Consider the following 17,711-nt stretch of genomic DNA (forward strand, 5'->3'; position numbering starts at 1 on the left):
TTCAGGAATGCCAAGGAAATGATAATGAATGTGAAAGAGGTGGACGCTCTACCTTGTGAGTTTGTAACTATGGCTCTAAAAGCACGTAAAGGAGGAACAGCCACAACACCATAACCTGAGGGCCAGCAACGAGGAGATGTCCATTGTGGCGGGATTTTCTAGTGAGCACGAGTAGCGGTAGGTGCTGTCCTCTTCCTCCTCTTCTGTACTGTCCTAGTGCTATAATATATATCCCGTCTTTAGAATAAAGAGGGGAAATGTTATTTACAAAAAGTGGTCTGGGATGCCTAATTTATGAGTTATAAATTCTCTTGATAGAGAAAGATCAAGACTTCCTGAGGTCTCCACTGTAGAGGCCACATCAAGAAGGAAAGGAGTCGGTCCGAGTCACAGCCTAACTTTATAACAGGTGGTTTTGTTCTGTTGTCCTGATATGCTGTGTGTATGTATATACTTTAAAGTAAAATACTTATAGATGAAAATATTTTGACTCAAGCTAAAAACGCAAAATGATTCAAGTACAGAAGTGAATGCTATTTGTCAGTTATTAAACATTAAATCTATGACCCAACAACAGGCACAGTTCATGTTTCAGGGCCTTTCATTTTTTTGCCCAAAACCAATCAAAGTCTAAGTTTAAATGGTTTGGGAAACACGAAAGCACCCACTGATTTCAGAGCTACCCTGTCTCCATGTACACCATGCACTAACCTTTCCTTTAAGTCATCCAAACATCGCTGAAGGTGGACTTCCCCTGCGGTGACTAAAACGTGCTCTCCCGTTTCCTGGATTAAAATCTGGACACAGGGATCAGCCTGGTTTAACAGCTTCATTCCTTTGACGAGCTGAGGCATTTCACCTAGGGTAACAAAATGAAATTCTGATCAAATATAATATAAGGACTAATACAATCTAAAGACAATGTTCTTTCCACTCAAGAGAGAAGAACAAGGAACTAAACTCTTGAAATAATGGTTTATTTTCTTTCCAATTAATGCAGTAATAAGAAGAAAACTACCTCTGGTAATGTATTTGTATAGATAGCAAACATGAGACACTTACATGCTCATCGAGACTCCCAAAGCTGATCTATACACATCTTCAAATATTCAGTACATATTAACTACCTACCATCATTATATCTGGGAATCCACCTAAAACTTATTACAACTGTACATATTATATGCCTACAAAAGTAACAGAACTCTTCCCTGAACAGTACCTATAAAATCAACACATAAGCAAAAGAAGCATTTGGTATGATATTCATTTCAATTCAAAAAACTACACCAGAGCCTATTTGAAACAATTATTGCTGAGACTGATATTAGTGTGGGATTCAGAATGAAGCTGCCCCCGGCCTGCCTGGTCGCTTCACCTGGAGACCTCCAGCCCCTCTTGCATTCTCTTCCGCTCGTGCTCTTGGGACACAACTGCTTTTCCCTACAGCTCCTGGCACTGGAGGTGTGGGCGGGGATTGTGATCTGCACTGTGGGTGTAGTGCTTCTTCACCCCTTCTCATATTCAGTGCTCCTGACTGTTCACTCAGGGCAGGCCAGAGGAAGTCCCATGCTACGTTAGCAGAGACCATGGCTTTGGAGGTATTTTCATGCAGCCTGTTTCCCTTCTACATTCTCAAAAACTCAGCAATTCCTCACTGCTGGTTTTTTTTTTTTCTTTTTTTTTCCTGAAGCTGGAAACAGGGAGAGACAGACAGGCTCCCGCATACGCCCGACCGGGATCCACCCGGCATGCCTACCAGGGGGCGACGCTCTGCCCACCAGGGGGCGATGCTCTGCCCATCCTGGGCGTCGCCATGTTGCGACCAGAGCCACTCTAGCGCCTGGGGCAGAGGCCACAGAGCCATCCCCAGCGTCCGGGCCATCTTTGCTCCAATGGAGCTTTGGCTGTGGGAGGGGAAGAGAGAGACAGAGAGGAAGGCGCGGCAGAGGGGTGGAGAAGCAAATGGGCGCTTCTCCTATGTGCCCTGGCCGGGAATCGAACCCGGGTCCTCCGCACGCTAGGCCGACGCTCTACCGCTGAGCCAACCGGCCATGGCCTCACTGCTGGTTTTTAACATGCCGAATAAAACACAGGAGCTTTCTGCAATCAGTGGTTTTTAATATATGCTATAAGGGCTGAATATCCATATGCATTCCATGTCTATTTTTTTAAATAAAGCTTTTCTAATGATAATTAACACTTCATAATAGCTAACAACTTGTCAGACATATTACATATATGAACTCTAACTATGAGGAGAAAGTGATTACTGTTCTCATTTTACAGATGAGGAGACAGGCATAAAGAAAATAAGGAACTTATGTTAAGGTCACAGGCTTTGAAGCTAGCCAGGGTCCCACACTCTGATGGGTGTCAGCACCCTCACAGGTCTGGCAGTCCTAAGCCACATGTAAAATGCATACGTGGGATCCTGAGGGAAGACAGGGCAGGGGGAGGTGACAGAGGCGCCCTCATTTGTTCCTTGGTGGCACACTGTAGTTTTGTTTACTTAACTAGATTTATGGCTCCTATTATCTAGTGTGAACTAACTTAACCTTTACAAAATTTGAAATGTGGTTTAAAAGGATTTCTGCAAAAACACCACTGATAATATGAATAACATGCACAAGGGAAAAATTAGTAAAAACAATGGCTGTTGGCCCTGGCCGGTTGGCTCGGTGGTGGAGCATTGGCCCAGTGTGTAGATGTCCTGAGTTCAATTCCCAGTCAGGGCACACAGGAGAAGCAACTGTCTGCTTCTCCACCCCTCCCTGTCCCTTCTCTCCCTCTCTCCCTTTCCCTCCTACAGCCATGGCTCGATTGGTTTGAGTGCATCAGCCCCACGTGCTGAAGATGGCTCCATGGAGCCTCCGCCTCAGGCACTAAAAATAGCTCAGTGTGAGCATGGTCCCAGATGGGCAGAGCATCAGACCCAGACAGGGGTTGCCAGGCAGATCCTGGTTGGGGCGCATGTGGGAGTCTGTCTCTCTATCTCCCCTCTTCTCACTTGGAAAAGAAGAAAAAACAACAATGGCTGTCATCAGTATGAGAATCTAACACATTCTATAAAAAAAAAAACACACTTAAGTCTGTCTCTTCATGGTAATGGTGACAGCTAAACAATATTTAAAGAAGAAACTTTTCAAAAAAGATATGGAATATGGAGACGACTTTTAAAAATATCTACACTGGTGTTTTGCTGCCAGAAACAATGCTCTGACTTCCCAAGCTGGGGTGCAGAGATAACTATCTCTGCTATCAAGCAGCAAACAGTCTCCTTGGGGAGTAAATAGGCCATGTTCAAAGACAGAGGTTAGAAACTCTTTAAAGAGTAGGTGGTGTGTATGGCCTCCATATTTGAGAAGATTATTTCCATTATATACCTACCTGAAAATTCACAGAACATTGCTGAAACAAATTGTGAAGAACCAAGTCTTAAACACATACATTAAAAAAGTGTCATGAATATCACAAGCTTTTAAAAACAAGGTTATCTTACTTGGGTGTTTTGGCTCAACTGCAACCCTCACAATAGGCGTGGCTTCAAAGCTGAGTGGTATGAATGGTGGGCAGGAGGGCGAACTACACAATGTTGCAGATTTCAGCACGAAGTCTTGAAGGCCCCCTATTCCTGCAGGAAGAAAAGATTCATGGGTTCATAAAAGATGATAAATTCTAAATTTACATAAGAAAAATAAGATCATCAACCCAGTACACATGTGACCAGAAGCAACACTTAAGAAAATGTGGCAGAATGAGGCAGGCCCACACTGAGGTTTTGGACCCCTGGATGCTATTTAATTGCTGTTCAAAATCTAAGCATTCTGCTAGTTTTTGTTTTTTTTCCCAAGTGTGCAAATCCTTTTACAACATAATGAGCCAACACATCTACTCCGACCACAGAAATTGCCATGTCTAGATCCATTATGACTGAAAATACTATTGATAATTATTTCTAGTTACAACTTTTAAAAAATATATTAATTTGATGAAGATGAGTTTCTAATGAAATAATCTCTTTTGCAAATCTACTTACATATGGCTAAATGTAATTAAGAGACTGGAAATCTGCTGTTGCTAGGGAGCACCTGCCCAATGCTACCCTGCACACTACCCGTTGTAGAAGAGTACCAGCCAGCCAGCCCTCTCCCCACTTCAGGCACCTGGCTGATGGCTGCGTAATACTCCAAAAGGTGTATCTGTCTGTGAGGAGACGAGAGCAGAGAGAACACCCCAAAAAGAAAGACAAAGGGGTGCAGTGAACCTCAAATCCAGAGTAAAAGCAGACAACATTTTAGAATGAATTAAGAAACACATACGAGGCCTGACCTGTGGTGAAGCAGTGGATAAAGCATCGACTTGGAACACGGAGGCTGCTGGTTCGAAACCCTGGGCTTGCCTGGTCAAGGCACATATGGGAGTTGATGCTTCCTGCTCCTCCCCCCTTCTGTCTCTCTCCCCTCTCCCTAAAATGAATAAAATCCAAAAAACTAAAACAACACATGCGAGGGCTACCTTTGTGCTTCTGGGTTCAGATAGATTGATGAAGGCATGGAAGGGAAGACTGCCTGCTTCAGGGAGAGGTGACACCGGAGAAAGGGGTATGGATATTTAATCAGCATTCTACTTACGTATCTTGGATTCAGAAACAATTAAGGAAAGAAAACAACTCTGCCACCTCCAGCTGACAAATGGAAGCAAAGGAACAGGGGCAATGGGATGCCACCCAACTGGACCTTCGCTGGGTGCAGAGGCAGAGGCAGAGGCTCTGACATGCAAGCTTGGAGGGTGGCTTAGAGGTCTCCTTCAGTCTGACCACACAGTACGGCACCCCGTCTGACACCCTCACCCTATGCACCCAGAATTCACTGCTTCACTACGTGAAGGGGTAAGAAAATCTTACACTATGCTAAAACCTGTCTTCCCCATCTGTATATATTCTTAGCTCAGTTCTCCAAAGGTCCGCAGAAAACATGCCGCTTCTATGAACTACCTTTTGGATTTTGAAGGCATTTGTCAGATCCTTTTAACCTCTCTCTGCTTCACACTCAACATCATTAAGTCCTTTAACTGTTCAGATCATGACACAATTTCCAGACCTTTTGATTACTAGACTGAAAAATTGAAGTTTTCAAGGTACTAAATTCAGTCCCTATGCCCCCAAGTGTACAAATCTGGTCACAGTCTAAGTTTATTACCATACTTTTTGGTCCAGCACACAGAGAGTTCTACACCTGGTCATAGTTTCTTTTTTTTCCTTTTTTTGCGCGCGCGAGAGAAATGTATAGAGAGAGACAGAGAGGGACAGACAGGGAGAGAGATGAAAATCATCAGTTCTTCATTGCAACACCTTAGTTGTTCATTGATTGCTTTCTCTTATGTGCCTTGACGGGGGGCTCCAGCAGAGCCAGTGACCTTGAACTCAAGCCAGAGACCATGGGGTCATGTCTATGATCCCATGCTCAAGCCAGGTGAGCCTGCGCTCAAGCTGGCAACCTCGGGGTCTCAAACCTGGGTCCTCTGCATCCCAGGCCGATGCTCTATCCACTGCACCACCACCTGGTCAGGCTGGCCATAGCTTCTTGTTAACGTCCCCCCCCCCCCCCACCACTGGTACCACATGCCACAGATCAAGTCTACTCGAGTTTCCACCAAGTCTAGAAATAACATCTCCCGTGAGGCCGGGGGTTTAGGAAAACCCCACAGTAAATATTCTCTTTCAAACCTCATCCATCCTGCTTCTGACCTCTGACCAGCATGCATTTCCTTCCTGAACACACAGCACATGGTTTTAATGACAAGATAAAGCTGGTCTTCTCTCTGTATCACCAGGGACATGGGCTGCAGGTGGTCAGTATATTCTGAACACTGTCTCTTAGAACTTCTCATTTACAGTTTGCTGTTCAAGTTACCAGATCTACTCTTGCTACTTCCATATGCCCAAATTTGTGAACATGATTATAATTCTCCTAAAAATAATCAAGGATAAAAGGCAATACCTCAGTATTTCTAGTCAAGATTAAGAATTTGTGGAAGAAGTGATGCTCTTGGATAGTTAAAAACTATACATATCACCATTTTTATATACTTCTCTTAAAATATACTTTTAAAATCTAGGAAAGAAACCATTATGATTGGGGGGGGGTAAATTACCATACAATGATTTAAAAACACTTTAAGAATTTCTTGATAAATTAGATAATTATTAAGTGTACAACTTGATATTTACACAAAATATAGTATAAAACAGGCTTTGTTTAAAAAACAATGCTATCAAGTATCTGAAAAAAAGAGCAGTATGCCCATAATCACACCATTCTAATATTGTGACTATATTGATTTTTATATATTTCCATCCTCTATTGGCACACATAATTTAAAAATTACACATAATGCCCATATAACTTTTTCCTTTCACTTCTGTTGCTTTAGTAACAATTTTAACAGTTAAGGAGGAATTCCTCCTTCATATAAAGTACATGTGCTAAAGCATTTTCAACCAGGACTGGGACTAGGGCAGGGGTGGGGATGAAGCACATGCTCCCTCAAGGGAATCGTTTCAGAATTTCTGGGACGGAAGTGATATTTCAGGAAAAAAATCCAAAATAAGTGTGGCATTGATTTGTTTCAAGGATTAAAAAGGGTGCAATTATTTTTAGTGTTTATCAAAAAAGGCATATAGCTTAAATAAGAGAAAACAGAAATATGGAGTGAAGCGACTTACTAAACAGCAAGAATTCTAGCTTGTTTTTTATACAAATACTAGTAACTTATGTCTGATTGAAGAGAAGTGACACAAGTCCTCTCTGGTCCTGATTCTTCTCTACACAAGTACAATCAGATACACAAGCGTGCGGACTCCAGCTCACACACTGGAGAACAGATGGCAACACCTGAGTCCACGCTGAGCTCTTCCACGGGGCACACACAGGCCTCGCCAGGCTGTGTGCCACACCCTTCAAATGCTTCCTAACCTCAAACGGGCGGTTTGTAAACCAGCTCGCAAACACTGTCCAGCCAAAACGTTTTCCAGGCTCCCTCTAATGTTTCCCTTTAAGGGGCACTTTTTGCATTTCATCTTTTATGATACAAGACTAAAAATATTGTGCTGGGCTGAGATGGATGGTCTCCCATTGAGAACTTTTTTCTATTCTTAATAACTCCCTGTTGCACAGGCTGAACCAATCTAGGATGAGGTCACACTGGCAGGCAGAAGAAGATGGTGAAATCACTACTGTGGTTTAATACTGCTTTCTGGGGACAAGCCTGTTCACTGCCTAAACAGACAGTATTGCTATCTTGAGGAAAGTCTGGATTCGTAAAATGCGCTTTCATTGAGGGTATAAAAACATTACTAGGATTAAAAGAAAAAACAAAAAAGAAAAACTCTGTGGGAAAAATATGTGAATGCTCTAGCTAGACAATGGCCTCCTAATCACCAAACTTTAACGTTACTACACTCAGAAACCATCAACCTGTTCATTTTAATCTGTTTAGTAAGCCTGAGTTAATGAACTCCTTTAAACCCTCAAACGAAGTTTTATGTACCGGTCATCTACAGAGCCTCGGGCTTGTGAGAGCATGGACACTACTTTGGAAGGGACATGAAGATTCAGACAAGTAGAATGACTTTTTTTTAAGTACAGGTTACCACGGTGGTGGGATAAACCCCCTGGTTTTGGAAGACCACCTTCTGCTCTTGGTCCTTCTGTTTTTCCATCCTGAGGAAGCCCATGTTCTCTGCCCCTAACTTTATGCTTGTATTCTATATTTCTAACCAAAACCTGGTTTCTGCTCTCTGACTCCACTAAAAAGGGCGTCTATCAGGGGATCCATGCATGCTGTAACCCCTGTCATGGGGTTACGTAGGCAGTTAGGTACACGAATATAAAATGTGCCTTTCCAAGCCTGCTTGGCTAGCATCTCCAAAGTAGACCAGTATTTTCAGCTAAGGTTTTCAGAGGATGGGTCAAGTCTGTCCAGGATGCTAAACAAGTCCATTAAAGCTACTGCCCTTTAGCTTCTTGGTGTTATAGAAGGCCCTAGGAAAAAGTCTTGCAACAATGACATCATTATGTCAGATTTTTTCCTTCTCCTAGGGACAGATGGAGCTTATAGCAGCTAATAATTCTTAAGCAAGTTAAAACAAGACCTGGGACCTTTTCTTGGAAGAGAGACCACAGTAAATGAGAAAAAGTAGTACCTGAGGAATAAAACCTTTTTTTTTTTTTACAGATGTGTAGGACTGCTATCTTTGTCTATACTCAAGAATTGGTAGAAACTTGCCCCTCTGTGTCCGCAATCAGGTAAGTGTTATAACTGGGTGTCACCTCCTTTCCTGCAGGAACAGACAGACCCGCCAGAGCCTGGCTCTCACCAAGGGAATTACACAGTCAGGAGGTCTAGGATTAAAACAGAAGAAAATCTACCATAAGTCTATAAGCAGAGCACCTGAAAACTGCCTAATATGTTTCTCAAAGCAAATAAAAGGGCAGTGAGTTTAAAAAGCCTTGTGGATGTCTTGGTTCGTCATACCAGGACAAAGGGGATCTATAGAAGGCTGGTCCAGAGGAACCATAAGATGCCTACTATAGTCTGAAACAATGCTGAAAATTTGTTTTTAGATTAAAAAAATAATAAATAAATAAATATATATATATATACACACACAATAGAAATGTGAATCTGCGCCAAATAAAAGGAAAACTCTCAGTTTCATACCTATTTAGTGCAGTTTGATATGGGCTCACGCACAGATTCTTTAGGGTTCCTTAGGTAGCTATCCCGTATAGCCTTAGGTAGCTATCCCGTATAGCCTCTACAGACTCGTCACTGACTGATGGCCTTTCAGAACGGGGTTTCTCCACCAAACTGCCGGTTTCCTTCTACTGCTTATCCCACCAAGTAATGTTATTCCTATGTGGTGGCGCTTCGTTATAAACGCGCCGATATTCACGTTGCACTTTGGTCACGGATTTGAATTTAGTGAGCCACAGAATACACTGAACTTTCCTCTGTACCATCCACATCTCAACTGGCATGGCCGTGGGCTGCTCCGCTGTATACATAGTGTTACGTCATCATCTGTGCATGTGCACATGCTGCCACATCATCCTACAGAAACTGGGAGGGTTTTCCTTTTATTTGGTGCAGATTTCACATTTCTATTGCCTTTTGTTGCTTTCCTGTGACCGGTCAAAAGTGCACCATGACTTTACGGACACACTGTAGGTACGACTTTACACAACCATGAAATTATAACCGATTTCTTCTACCTTTAAAGTTGAAATATTTCCAAATAAAAACAGGAAGTAGGGTAATTTCTGGATGAAATGAAACTTCATCACAGTACACAAAAGACCCTGATTGAAATGATCAAGGAAAAACCTGAATGAATAGTTAAGGTGGAAAAGGGCACTTCAAACTGTGAGCTGTGGATCAGATTAAAGAAAACTAGCAGGTCAGCTCATAGCTCTTTCTTGAGGAAGTAACACAACTTAGAAAAACAAATGCACAGACAGTACAGTAATGGAGGTTTCCCTGGAAACAGACCAATGGCAATGAATGAGGACCCCAGAAAAATAAATGTGGGAACATGAAAATGACAAGAGGTGACCTGGTAAAAAGAGGAACTATTCAGTAAATAGCCTGAAACAATTAGCTAATAAAATGGAAAAAATACATAATTTCATTTCTACCATATACCATCTAGAAAAATAAATTTCATATGGATCAAAGACGCAAATGTAAAACATAAAAGTTAAAAGCACACACTATGAGATGATACCATAAAACTAAAATCTTGCTACATTATAAAAACGTTGTGGGCCCTTGCAGCTTGGCTCAGTGGATAGAGCTTAGCGCTGGCATATGAATGTCCCGGGTTCAACCCTGGTCAGGGTACACAAGAGAAGCAACAACCTGCTTCTTACCTCCTCTCTCTCCCTTTTCTCTCCCTCTTCTCCTCCAGACAGTGGCTCAACTGGTTCTAATACCAGCCCGAGGCACTGAGAATAGCTCCATTGGTCCGAGAATCAGCCCTAGATGCTAAAATTAGCTTGGTTGATTAAGTATCAGCCCAAGACAGAGGTTGCTGGGTGGATTCCAGTCAGCGTGGCTGTCTTACTGTCTCCCCTCCTCTCACTTAAAGAAAAAAAACTATGTGACAAAAATACCATATAAACAAAGCTAAAAGTTCCAAAATAGAGATTTGAAATGTTTACAAAAGACAAAGGATTAGCAAGCATAATATATAAAGAACTAGTACCCTGAAGAAGACAACCAGGAGGCAACCCAGGAGGAATTTAGGCAAAGAATATACCATATTTTTCGCTCCATAAGACGCACCCCCCCCCACCCCAAAATGGAGGGGAAAATGCCCGTGCATCTTATGGAGCGAAAAATATGGTACTTTATTAAATATTTTAACACACTATTTGGTTCAAAATATTTTTTTTCTTATTTTCCTCCTTAAAACCCTAGGTGTGTGTTATGGTCAGGTGCGTCTTATGGAGCGAAAAATATGGTAAGTAGGTCCAAGAAATGAAAAGAAAGGAAGCACTAAGAAATAAAAAAATCATATAAAAACAATCTTAATCTATTGATAACAAGGTAATGAGATATTTTTTACACTAATAATACTGGTAGAACTATGAAGAAACCATGTGTTGGCAACTATGTGCAGAAAATGTAGGCTTATGGAGTAGTGATGGGAACAGAAATTAGAAGAGTTATTCTGCAATGTTCAGCAAAGAATGCCCAGATTGTGTAGCTCACCAGTTAAGAGTTCCGGTTTTAGATCTCAAAACAGTATTGTGGACAGGCACAACAAGTGGACCAACAGTATACCATAGAGTGCTAAAACCCTCTTGTTACAAACCTAGGTGATTTGGGAACTGGTGGCGGCATTTCTGGTGGGGCCCATTTATGGCACTTAGTGGGTAAGGCCAGGGACCAAGCCCTGAAATGTGTGGACATGTCCCACACAGAAAATCGTTCCAAGATGCAGGCCTTTTGAACATTCAGCTGGACAAACCTGTTTATAATGATCTGATCTTAAATCCAACCCTATTTTAGTAAAAAAGTCTCTCTTTTTTTTTGCACAGTTTAATATGCATTGAATTTTCAGGAATGTTGTTCTGAAATGAGCTATTCACCATTAAGAAACAGCCACTGGCTACAATCTCAGTCATCGGTGTCATACGTCTGATCAAACTGCATCTGCAGCTGACATATTCCTGGTGGCCACAAGTATTTGACTTGATCAGGCCTCCGGTAGAGCCACACTGGAACATTTACATACAGCAATGGACTTGATCTTATTGTAAATCATTTTCCTTTTATTTATCCTTGATGTTATAGTTAAAGTATTGCACTGATGTTTCTGAAATTAGGCTGGCAGGTCGATCGATTTTCTTTCAATTTCATTTCTGGGTGGATGTTCACTATTTTATATACTCTTTTTTTATAACAAAACATTTTTTGTAAACCAGAAAGTAAAAAAACAGCCTTTTTGTGGCTGCTGTGCCTTGAATGCTTGCATTATTTGAATTATCACTCAGCAACAAACCCTAGGATTATGCTGTAAACACACTACATCTGCATTAATCAATTTAGGGCCTAAAAATTGAAACTGCTCTCACCTCTGAACTGCCAGGCTTGTATTTCCCTGGTGCCTGGTGTCCGCAGAGGGAGTCTTGGGTTCCTATCTGATAGGGAGCTGGAATGTTTCTTGAGGTTAATCAAGGTCCTGAGAGTGAGCCGTCGGATAGCCTTAGATTGAACGCCCTGTTCAATCTTATTTCCACAAAAAGACCCTAATCTCCAGATCCACTCACAGGCCACCCTGGCATTAGACTGCCCTGCATCACTTGACACCATCCATGTGTCCTTTATCATTTGTAATGAACACTTCTCCAATGGTTATTTTCCACAAAGTCACTTTAGGAATTATGGGATTTAGAGGATGCTATAGAACCTTACAGTCTAATGTATCAAAATTTGAGAAGAATTCCTGCACTTTTTAGGTCTGACACCAAATATCCACTGATGGGTTAGTTAGGTTTGCAGATGTGAGCTGAGCACCATAGAGGAGACAGAGATGAAGACCCCCAAGACCCCACATTCCTTCCATTTTCTGTCATTTCCTTACTATAAGTGCTGTCCAAGTATTTTAAAAACTCAATCACATTACTATTGACAATCTAGTCTAATATCTGAGCCTTGGAGCCTGAGATTTTTGAGACCACGGCCATGTGTCTGCATCCTGATGTGGCCATGACTATGGCACAGGTACAGCTTACTTGATATTAAAAGCTACTGAAGAAATATAATTCCTAAGGGGAAAAGTAACATTATTAGAATGTTGACTAAATTTTACACAAACATAGGTCATTTTAATTCAAGCCAATACTTTTTCCAGAGCATGCCTTACTTCCCTGTGAGAAGCAGCGGTTTTCTTTCTTTTTTTTAATTTATTTTTATTTTTTACAGAGACAGAGAGTGAGTCAGAGAGAGGGATAGACAGGGACAGACAGGAATAGAGAGAGATGAGAAGCATCAATCATCAGTTTTTCATTGCGCGTTGCAACACCTTAGTTGTTCATTGATTGCTCTCTCACATGTGCCTTGACCGCGGGCCTTCAGTAGACCAAGTAACCCCTTGCTGGAGCCAGCGACCTTGGGTTCAAGCTGGTGGGCTTTCCCCTCAAACCAGATGAACCTGCACTCATGCTGGCGACCACAGGGTCTCGAACCCAGGTCCTCTGCATCCCAGTCCGATGCTCCATCCACTGCGCCACCACCTGATCAGGCTCTTTCTTTTTTTTAAATTAAGTAAGAGCAGGGGAAGCAGAGAGACAGACTCCTGCATGCACCGGGATGGGGATCCACCTGGCAAGCTCCCTATGGGATGATGCTCTGCCCACCTGGGGCATTGCTCTGTTGCTATTTTTAGTGCCTGAGGTACAGGCCATGGAGCTATCTTCAGTGCCTGGGTCCAACCTGCTCAAGCCAATCAATCCATGGCTGTGGAAGGAGAATAGAGGAGAAAGGGAGGGGAGGGAAAGGGTAAGGGGTGGAGAAACAGATGGTCACTTCTCCTGTGTGCCCTGACAGGGAATCGAACCCAGGATATCCACATATAGGGCTGATGCTCTACCACTGAGCCAACTGGCCAGGGCCTAAGCAGCAGCTTTCAAAGCAGCTCTTGATATCATGGACTAACCACTATACAGATTAATTAAATCAGAATATGTTAATATCACTTCAAATATTAGTGAGGTTTTATACAATGTGTCCGTAAAGTCATGATGCACTTTTGACTGGCCACAGGAAAGCAACAAAAGACGATAGAAATGTGAAATCTGCACCAAATAAAAGGAAAATTCTCCCAGTTTCTTATCTATTCAGTGCAGTCTGATGTGGGCTCACGCACAGAATTTTTAGGGCTCCTTAGGTAGCTATCCCGTATAGCCTCTACAGACTCGTCACTGACTGATGGCCTACCAGAACAGGGTTTCTCCACCAAACTGCCGGTTTCCTTCAACTGCTTATCCCACCGAGTAATGTTATTCCTATGTGGTGGTGCTTCATTATAAACACACCGATATTCACGTTGCATTTTGGGCACGGATTTGAATTTAGCGAGCCACAGAATACACTGAACTTTCCTCTGTACCGTCCACATCTCGAATGGCATGGCCGTGGGCTGCTCCGCTGTATACATGGTGTTACGTCATCATCTGTGCATGCGCACATGCTGCCACATCATCCTACAGAAACTGGGAGGGTTTTCCTTTTATTTGGTGCAGATTTCACGTTTCCTATCATCTTTTGTTGCTTTCCTGTGACTGGTCAAAAGTGCACCATGACTTTACGAACACACTGTATTATTGTGATGAGTCTTAATTTTATATTATAAAACCACAGTTGGGCCCTGGCCAGTTAGCTCAGTGGTAGAGCGTCGGCCTGGCGTGCGGGAGTCCTGGGTTCGATTCTCAACCAGGGCACACAGGAGAAGTGCCCATCTGCTTCTCCACCCCTCCCCCTCTCCTTTCTCTCTGTCTCTCTCTTCCCCGCCCACAGCTGGGGCTCCACTGGAGCAAAGTTTGCCCGGGCGCTGAGGATGGCTCTGTGGCCTCTGCCTCAGGCGCTAGAATGGCTCTGATTGCGGCAGAGCGCTGCCCCAGATGGGCAGAGTATCGCCCCCTGGTGGGCATGCCGGGTGGATCCCGGTCGGGCGCATGCGGGAGTCTGTTTGCCTCCCCATTTCCAACTTCAGAAAAATACAAACAAAACAAAAACAAATAAAAACACAGTTGGTTAGTATTAGTGTTATAAAGCGATCAAACCTCTTTATAAAAGACAAAGGAATCTGTACTAGAGGATTGGATTCATAGAGACACTAACAAACATGGGGCCCCAGAGTGGTTAATCCATTCTCACTGGAAAATGACAGATCAATAAATTTCTATAATGTAGCAGTTAATTTATTATGAACATTCTAAATGACTAGAAATAGAGGACTGGTTAACTAAATTAAATACCATACAGTAATTAATAAGTTGAATTTTAAAAACTACTTAGGCACATATAAAGCAGAATATAAAGGCACAGATAAAGCAGAATATAAACTTTTATATAGATAGGACTATATAAATAAAAAGAACTATAACTAAAAATAAAAATTATAGTAGTGTTAGTGTTGAGATTATGGATGATCATTTAAAAATGAAAAGTTATTAGACACAAGCTACAAGGACTTTGAGTTAGCAGAATCAAACAAATATAAGCTACATAAACCAATATACAGAAGTGACACAGCAGTGAGAATGATTCTAAAGCCAACAGCACATCCACACTGAAGAAACAATCTGACTTCTACCCCACATCATTTATAAAAACCAAACGCAGAAAGATTAAAGGTCTAAATCTCATGTGTAAAACAGAAAAACTTATAGAAGAATAACACAGAACTTCTCCATGACTTCGGAGGAAGGAGAGTTCTTCAACAGGACACAAAAAAGCACTAATCATAAAAAAAAAATCGAAAAAATATTAAAATTAAGAATTGCTGTTCATCAAAGGACACCATTAGAGAGCAGGAAGGCTAATTCAGAGAGTAGGAGAAACTATCCGTAATAAATATATCCAACCTGGGAATTCTATGAAGAATATATCAAGAATGCCTACAAATAAATGCAAAAAAGACAGAATTTTTTTAAAAAAAGGTGAACTAAGATTTAACATTCATTTCATAAATAAGTAAAATTTAATGGTCAACAAATAAATGAAAAGGCACTTAACCTCACTAGTCATCAGGGAAACTATGTAAGATATTAACTCATACATACGAGAATGGCTCAAATGAGAACAAAAACAAGTACCAGCATAAAGATATTGAGAACTGGAACTCCTGGTGAAAACATAAGTGGAAATATTCACTAAGCTTGAACATATACCTACCCCAGCAATAGCTCTTCCAACGGAAATGTGTACAGATATTCAACAAAAGACAAGAATAGTCAAAGCAACAATATTTACAATAGCCAGATACTGGACATAAACTAAATGCCCTCCAACAGAAGAGTGGAGATAAATTGTGGCAGTCACACAATACAATAAGAATGAACTCATCACAATCTTGTGTGGTGACCTATGGATCACACAACCAGAACATTAAAGGAAAAAAGCCTAACACAGAGTACAGTCTGTATGATTCAGGTTATACAAAACTTAGAAACAGGTAAAATTAATCTATGATGTTAGAAGTCAGGAGAGTTGCTACCTTTAGGAATTGGGGTTTGTGGGTGGCAGTACCTGGAAACACACTTGGCTTCCAGCATGCTGGTAATGTTCTGTTGCTGCTAGTAACACTGGCATATGTTCAGTTTATGAAAATCTATCAAGCTAAGGCTTAAAATTTGCATACTTTGCTATATGCCTATTATGCACCAATAACAATTTACTTAAAAATGTTATTGGGCACAAATTACGTGAACATTTAAAGTGCTTCTGAGTCTTTTAGAGATGCCATTAACTGCAACTAATAAACCAATTTAGAGCCTAAAACCTGGTAGCAAAAGAAAAGAATACATGGTTTGTCTCCTTTTGTCTCTTCTTCTACATCATCCAATGACTAATGAAATACGTCTTTCACGTAACATCCTTACACAGATTCTTCTGAACATGTCTGTCCTTGAACAAATCACTTCCTTATTCAAATACGGCTGCTAGCATCTCTCTCCCTAGGGTTCCTGTGACACTCCATGGTTCATTCAGAAGTTGGTTCTTCTAAGCTCCCCTTGAAAGATGCTCAAAAGAGTTTCTTTGGTTTTTGGTCTGTTTCAATCTTCAGGAAGACAAAACAATTTGTACCAAGTATCACATAATTCTCTACTGCAGCCTTTATTTATATAAAAAAAAGTCCAATACATTACCCAAAATATTTCCAAGTGTCTCTTTTCACTCTTACCAGCTACTACTGCTGATATACAACTACCACTAGAGTAAAATCATCTCAACTCACATCATGGGAAATGTTTCTTTAGCTCTATAAGAAAAACAGAAAAGTGCTACAAAAACTAGGACAGCAAAATAATATGAAAGTTTTGTCAAGTTGTCTGTTTCCATGACATGGTCCATGGCGGTCTTGTGTATGTGAGTCTCTGGGCAAAGACCCCAGAAGCGCTGTGAGATTAGATCATCACTTCTATGCGGTCCCCACGTAGGAGGCTCACAAGGGGATGTCAGGAGTACCTCTTTCCCTTTACCAGGGCACGGAGGTGTGTTTTCTCAAACAACAACAGTGTCTTTGTGGTTTATTAACAAGCTTTGTCCCCAGTGAAACCTGTTGCAAACTAAAGAATTTCACTGTCACACAAACCAGAAATGCTGATGGAGCATCTGTGAAGAAACTTTCATAAGAGAGACTAATGCAAGCATTGCTCAAGGTGCCCTGCCTTTGCTACTAGTGGAGTTTGATTAGTGATAACCAAACCCTGCTGGCTTTCTGTCCCTGCCAGTTCACAGAGGATCTTCTTTGGAATCTGCCCATCACCTTCTCTGGGCTGCTCCTCACAGGCCCACCAGGCACTAAAACTCTGCAGAGGTCTCTAAGTAGGGAAACGCTTCTTCTGTGTGTCATGCTGTTCGAGGAAATAAAACATTTGATTGTGACCTCTTCCAGGTTTTACTTGTCTTCGAAAGGTCTCGGTTGGGGAGCAACAGGACTGGGCCAAAAGGCAAGTTAAGGGACAGGAATCCACCATTCCTCCCTCTGCAAACTCAAGCTTAGCTATTGGATTTCTCTGTTATGCCTGGTTGCTTGTTCCTTAGGAGAAGTTCCCTTGCAGGAGGCACCTCCATAACCTTCAAGGGCCCATTCTACCAACTATCTGGCTATGCCCTTCTGAACCCCAGAGATGATGCAGTCCATGACGACACTGATCCTTGGTACTGTTTGAGTTCTACATCAAGAAAATGGCTCACGGTGTCCAGCAGAAGAGGGGGGTGTAGCAACACTTCCAAGTACATTCAGGAAGTGGGAAAAGCCTTCGGGGTGTATGGGGGCAGATTTCCAGGTCCAATACCATGTTAGGCTGGTAAGTGTCTTATCTGGAAAACAAAGTCTTCTCTAAAACAGTCTCCTTTTTAGTTAACATCACAGGATTTTGGGGCTTTGGTCAGGAAGCTCAGTTGGTTAGAGC

The 17,711-nt window shown here is 41.8% G+C and overlaps 1 protein-coding gene across 1 annotated transcript in view; it reads right to left on the bottom strand.

Moving 5' to 3' along the window:
- EFL1 (elongation factor like GTPase 1) overlaps positions 1-17,711 on the bottom strand; it is a 94,693-nt gene that overhangs the window by 31,778 nt on the left and 45,204 nt on the right. Inside the window, exons 16-17 of the mRNA XM_066238354.1 lie at positions 3,503-3,634; positions 712-859 (exon numbers count right to left, since the gene is read on the bottom strand). Coding sequence (XP_066094451.1) covers positions 712-859; positions 3,503-3,634 — 280 coding nt within the window. The remainder of the gene's footprint in view (positions 1-711; positions 860-3,502; positions 3,635-17,711) is intronic.

The sequence above is a fragment of the Saccopteryx bilineata genome, chromosome 7, assembly GCF_036850765.1.
Source record: "Saccopteryx bilineata isolate mSacBil1 chromosome 7, mSacBil1_pri_phased_curated, whole genome shotgun sequence".
In the NCBI taxonomy this organism is placed as follows: domain Eukaryota; kingdom Metazoa; phylum Chordata; class Mammalia; order Chiroptera; family Emballonuridae; genus Saccopteryx; species Saccopteryx bilineata.